The sequence below is a fragment of the Microtus ochrogaster genome, linkage group LG2 (genome assembly GCF_000317375.1).
Source record: "Microtus ochrogaster isolate Prairie Vole_2 linkage group LG2, MicOch1.0, whole genome shotgun sequence".
Classification (NCBI taxonomy): domain Eukaryota; kingdom Metazoa; phylum Chordata; class Mammalia; order Rodentia; family Cricetidae; genus Microtus; species Microtus ochrogaster.
In genome coordinates, this window is record NC_022028.1 from 6,284,463 (window position 1) to 6,290,813 (window position 6,351).

General features: G+C 46.5%; 1 protein-coding gene across 1 annotated transcript in view; it reads left to right on the forward strand.

Moving 5' to 3' along the window:
• Tnfrsf21 (TNF receptor superfamily member 21) overlaps window positions 1–1,952 on the forward strand; it is a 66,509-nt gene extending 64,557 nt beyond the window's left edge. Inside the window, exon 6 of the mRNA XM_005359792.3 lies at window positions 556–1,952. Within this exon, the coding sequence (XP_005359849.1) occupies window positions 556–785 (230 nt within the window). The 3' untranslated portion in view covers window positions 786–1,952. The remainder of the gene's footprint in view (window positions 1–555) is intronic.
• Window positions 1,953–6,351: the final 4,399 nt, after the last annotated feature.

Here is a 6,351-nt window from a genome sequence, read left to right on the forward strand (position 1 = left end):
TTTTTTAAGTTTCACAGTGTAGTTGTAAAGAGACAGAAACAGAGTACACCAGCTTTGGACTTCCTCCACAAGGTCGTCAGCACTTCTCTTGGGTTTCAGAAGACCTAAAGACTTGGCAGATGTCACTTTAGTAACACAGTAGGAATCTACTCAAGGGGCCTGGAGAGATTTAAAATAAAAACAGTTTTTTGTTTGTTTCTTAAAGCATCCATTCAAACAGGTCTTTGTCTCATTTCTGTTAAGCAGGTCGTTTTCTGTCGGTGTTTTTGTTTTGTGAGACAGGGACTCTTGTGGCTTAGGCTGGAGGATGCTCTTGAACTCCTTCCTGCCTCAGCCTCCCAAGTGCTGGGATTACAGACTCGGGTCACCACACCCCTGAGAGTCCTGTTTGCTGTCCTTCTGCGCCATGCAGAAAAAGAAACTTACCTTGTTTAAAATGTACCAGAAGGCCACTCAGTCACGCTGGAGGGAAGCTACTAGTGTCTCAGACTGCAGGCATCTCCCGCTGCCACCCACCCCTCTAATCTGTCTCTCTCCCCTCCCCGTCCCCTGCAGAAAAGAAAGACACGGTGTTGCGGCAGGTCCGCCTGGACCCCTGTGACTTGCAGCCCATCTTTGACGACATGCTCCACATCCTGAATCCCGAGGAGCTGCGGGTGATTGAAGAGATCCCCCAGGCTGAGGACAAACTGGACAGGCTCTTCGAGATCATCGGGGTCAAGAGCCAAGAAGCCAGCCAGACCCTCCTGGACTCCGTGTACAGCCATCTTCCTGACCTGTTGTAGAACACGGGGGCACCGCATTCTGGAAACCGACCAGCTCCAGGGTGGCTTCATTTCCTTTCCGACTTTTGTGTTCTGGTGTGCGCGTGCGCATATGTATGTGTCTAACGGAGTATGTGGCTGGTGCTTGAGTTTGGGGTTTGGAGATTTTTCTTTTCTTTCTTTCTTTTTTTCCTCTCCTTGAAAGTGAATTGATAAAGCCTTTTTGATGTATAACTGTTGGGAAATGCCCACCACTAAAGTTTTTTTTTTAAATTTCACATATTCTCCATTTTTTGCCTTCTTACATATTTTCGGAACTGTTCTGCGCACTTTAAAAACTTAAGGTAAAAGCAGTGTGACTTTTTCCACATGCTGGGTTCTGAGACTCTTAACTCCTTAAAAACACAATGGCATCTTGTGACTTCTATAAGCAGATATAAGTGTCTCAGCATCCATGCCTACTCTTTCTGGTTTGCTTGGGTTTTTCCCCCCCTCTTTATCTTACTGTTTGTTTTTTACAAGTGTTCTTAAGGACCGAGGGTATTTAAGACCCTGTTGATTACTGTAATGCAATTAGACTCCGAGTTATCTTTCTCATGTCTTGTCGTATAGTTCATATTCATGGCTGAAACTTGACCACACTCTCTATCGCTGATTGTATGGTTTTTGTCTGGACACCGTACACTGCTTGGTAACTTGCGCTCCTCTTAACGCTGATACACTTTGGGCTGGAGACCGAAGTCCTCACATCCTGAGGACCTGCTGTTTCCGTGGCTTGTCACCCGGGCCACCAAAGAACTTGATCTTCATCCTTAGGGCCGGCTCTGCTGCACCTTGGGAAGTCAACCTTGCGTGCCAGTGGCAGCTTTTGCCCGGCTTTGCTTTGAAAGATTTTTTTTTTTTTAAATACACATAGTCAATAGATCCAGCTTGCCCTCAAGGCCTGGCTGGGTTTTGTCGTCATTCAACCACTTTAATTAAGAATGGCTGCAGCTGTAAGAACTCTTGTCTGATATATTTGCACCTGTGCTCTCCCTTACCCACCTGCCCGCTGACACTCAGCTGTGGGGCTCTCCTGCAGAGGTGGGGCCTGCTGCCTTTGTATGGGCGGGCTTAGTGGTAAGGAACTGATATCAGAAAAATGCCTTCAAGTATACTAATTTATTAATAAATATTAGGTGTTTGTTACTTGAGTGGTTCGAGTGTATTTACTACTTAACTTTCCCCCTTGCCTCTATGCTCAAGTTCTAACCCCTGTTCATCTCTTGGGAGAAGATGTATGTTCTAATATGTAAACCATGTCTAATACATAAATCATGCAAATTAGTAAAAGCCCTTTTTGGAGAGGTACCCGAAGGTTCAGAGCACAGGGCTCTGGCGAGAACTGCCAAGACTTTCCCAGTCTTTCAAGTTAAACCTTAGGCTTTTTTGTTTGTCTTTCGAGACAGGGTTTCTCTGTGTAACAGCCCTAGCTGTCCTGGAACTAGCTCTTGTAGACCAGGATGGCCTCAGACTCACAGAGATCTGTCTGCCTCTGCCTCCTGTGTGCTGGGGTTAAAGGCATGTGCCACCACCGCCCGGCAAATTGTAGGCTTCTCTTTCCTCCAGGTAATTTGCTACTTGTGGGGCGATCGGCACACATACACAGGCTCCTGACCAAAGCCTCCCTATCCTTACTGAACTCCAGAGAGCTTTCTCAGCAGTGGGACAGGTGGCATCTCGTGTTGGTGGGATATCTCATGCTCACTGCAAGTTCCCCTTAGCTTGGAGCCCCCTCATCTGCAAAATTCCAATGATCAAACGTTAGCAACTTTAACTTCCTCTTTTGCTGAGAACCTGGAAGTGGGTCCTCTGTGCACTGCGACACCATGTCAACAACATGGCTTCGTCTGGTTTCGCCCATTTCCAAGAAGCTGATTTCTAGAAACACCCCAACACTCCCAGTTCCCACGATGGGTTTCTCTTTTCCCTTGTTGATAGAAGACAAAAACTCTGTCTCATACACACACACAAACACACAACAAGAGTGGGTCTGTGGTGGGGGGGAACAAATTGTATCAGGCTTTCACTGTTTCAGAGAATTTAGGACTCTGAGAAATACAATCCATTCATTAATTACAGTTATGGTTAAATTTATAAACTGTTAGTAACTTGGGGATGCCTTTATTAATAGCTACGAAATTTATAGCTTTATATAAATTTATAGCTTTATATTTTAGGAGGTGTTCTTTATATGACTTTATTGGATCTTTCACATCTGTCTTGTAAAACAGGTACCATTATTATGACCATTTTACAGATAAAAAAGGCTTGTAAAGCTGAGTATATTAGGCAGTTTCTTAACACTAAAACAGAGTACCTGAGGGGGAAAATGCTTTAAGGGAGGAAAGATTTACCTCACAGGGTTTCTGAGGTTTTATGCCTATCATCGACTGACTCTTGCTTTTGGGCTGGGGTGGCAAGGCACATACACAGTTGGAAGGCTCAACAGAGAAAAACTGCTTAACACATATTAACACATGGTGGCCAGGAAGCAGATAGAGATACAGGGTGGGTCTTGTGTTTCATTAACAAAAGTCCAGTGACCTAGCTAGGACCCACTATCTCATAGCCTATTCAGCCATGAACGCATCAGTGGCTGATAAAGTTAGGGCTGTCACACTCCAACCTCATCACCAGTTGAAGCCCAAATCTTCAGTAGATGAGACTTTGTGGAGACACTTAACATCCAAGGCATACATACTGTTATTCTTTTGGTCCCTTTAAGGGACAAGCCACACCCACCCCTCACCCCCCACTTCTGACCTCTCGCTGCCTTCTTGAAACTCTCTTACTGTCCCCTCTGGTGGGTGTACACGTGTCTCTGCCTCTCTCTCTTTCTGTTTCTGTCTCTCTGTCTCTCTCTCTCCCTCCCTCTCTCTCTCTTTCTTTCTCTCTCCTTTTATAAATGTCTAGCTTTATATCTATTTTATGTGTCTTTTACCCGTCGCTTGTTTACACCCTCCTGCTTGGCTCTCCCGGACCTACCCGGGGCTGGTTCTCCGGGCCGCATGGGCTCGGGATGGGCCACCGCTCGTAAACCGCCCCAAGGTCTTGCAGGGAACCACAACCGTCTCTGCCCAGCTTGCTGCCTGCCTGGAGCCGCTCTGGACTCGCCAACATTCCCTGCCGCTAGTCGACCGGGCATTTAGGAACATTACATACCACCGACGAACTTGTTTAAGACTTCACAGAGAAGTTTCAAACGTTAGATTTGGGACTGTTGTGTGTGTTTGGGGGAGGCAGGGTGGAAGGAATGGCTGTAAGCCAAGAGTGTTCAGTCTCTTTAAGAGCAGCAACCCGAAATCCATGTCAGTTGAAACAATGGGCAGAAGCATGGCAGTGAAATTTGTCTGGGTCACCAGTAGAGTTCAGATGCAAGTTAGCATAAGTGGGGACAGCCTAGGCATTCGAGCTAAACATAAACATTGCACCAAGATCACATGGTACGTAGCTTTTCCAGTACCATCAGCTACTTCATTAGAGTACACAGGGCCAAGTGTGGGGGCACACGCCTGTAACCCAGCACTCAGAGGCACAAGCAGGAAGCCCGGGGAGATGGCTCAGTCCGTAAACCATGTACAAGCTTGAGGCTCTGCGTTAGGATACCTTGCACAGGAAAGAACTGGGCTCTGTGGTACATGCCTACAATCCGTGTTGGGCAGAGACAGGAGCATCACTGGAGCTTGCCAGCTGGCCAGCCCAGCTGAATTGTGAACTGCCTGGGTTAGAGAGATGGCTTAGTGGTTAAGAGCGCTGCCTGCTCTTCCAAAGGTCTTGAGTTCAATTCCCAGTGACCACATGGTGGTTCACAACCATCTGTAGTGAGATCTGGTGCCCTCTTGAGGAAGAGACCTGGTCAGCCATCCTCATTAACTTAGACCATGAAATGCAATATGGACAAGTTCAACAGAACCGCCATATACAGGCTACCCATGCATGCTTCAGCATTGCCAGGGCATAAATTTCATTTCCATATTTCAAACACTGGGTTAAACAAAGTCACCCTTCCTTAGAAAGGAAGGTGCAGAATGATTGAGGAAGGTACCTGACATCCAAGTCCCGCCTCCACACAAACATGAGCAAGGGGTTACACACCGCACATAAAGAGAGAGGAATTCAAGGTCAGCCTACGCTACATAGGAAGAATCTATCTCAAAAGAGCCATATAGGGATTGGGATTATAGCTCATTTGATAGAGTGCTTGCAATGTGTGCGGGCAGCCCTAAGGCTTGATTGACAGCTCTGCAGAGACTGGGCGTGGTAATGCTTGTCTCCAAACTCCATTACTCCAGAGGTGAAGGCAGGTGGATAAGAAGTTCAAAGTAACCTTCGGATATATAGCAAGTTGGAAACCAGCCTGGAACGTGTTGCTAAAACCAAACCAACACAACTAAACAAAACAGAAACTAACATAAAATATTCAAATATGCAAAGCTCTGATCAAAGCAAATAATGACACCATTTACACCATGGAAAGGTTCTTCTCTGATTTGGGTTGCCTTCCTCTGAGGAATAGAGACAGCTGAGCTGGAAGGCTGTCTGCGTGAGGGTGGAGGAGGTGGGAGGGTACATTGAAGAATAAGGAATTGAAGCAACTGTTGGAAAGTCTAGCTGGATTCTGTCATACTGCATGACTGTCACACAGGCAGGAGAATGACTCGCTTCAGAAATTTGAAGGACAAAGGAAGAGACCATTTCTTCTTCCTCAGAGAGTAACAGTTTCCTCTGGGCTGCTGAAGGCGAAACTCAATTATACAAGGCTGTTTTTCAAGGGGAAGAGCTAGGCCGGCGTTTAGTGGTTCTCCAACCTTCACGTCAGTCAGTCAACTGGGAGCAAGCAGCCTTTTCACTTTAAAAGGGCCGAATTCCACAATCTGATTGGGGAGGTTTGTGGTGGTATCCGAAAAGAAGCCTTTGCAGGCTTTTGGGCCACACTCAAAAAACTATCTTTAGTGAATTTCCGTTCCTGCCCCTGGGGATAAGACCAGCTACTGCTAGTTGGTTAGACCTGCACTCCTTGAGGCCTCCTGTCTGCCCTTCTAATGTGCAAATGAGACACCTGGAGGTCTTGTTAAAATGCAAACTCAGTTTCTCTAGGGAAAGGGCCTTGGGCACCTGTGTTACCCAAGCTTCTGGGTAGTGTGGGCACTGCTGTTTGTTTAGCTTTCTCGTGAAGCCTGAGATGATGTCTTGCCTTCAGGAAAAGGGCAGAACAGACGGGGGAGATGATTACACCAGTTTCACCAGAGGAAAGAAACAAATTCTGATGACCTGAAGAGATGTACAGAGCCAAGCAAATCTGCTCAAAACTTGCAACCAAATGGGGCTGGAGATACGGTGGGTAAGGTGTCTGTGGCGCAAGCATGAGGACCTGAGTTCAGAGCCCCAGCACCCACCTTAGAAAATAAGCCAGGTACAGGGTGCATGCCCCATACTCCCAGTGTTTGATGGGGGAAGGGGCAGCATCTCAATAGTTTGCTGACTTCCCTGCTCCAGGTTCCATAAGAGACTGCCTAAAAAAAAAAAAAAAAAAAAAAAAAAAAAA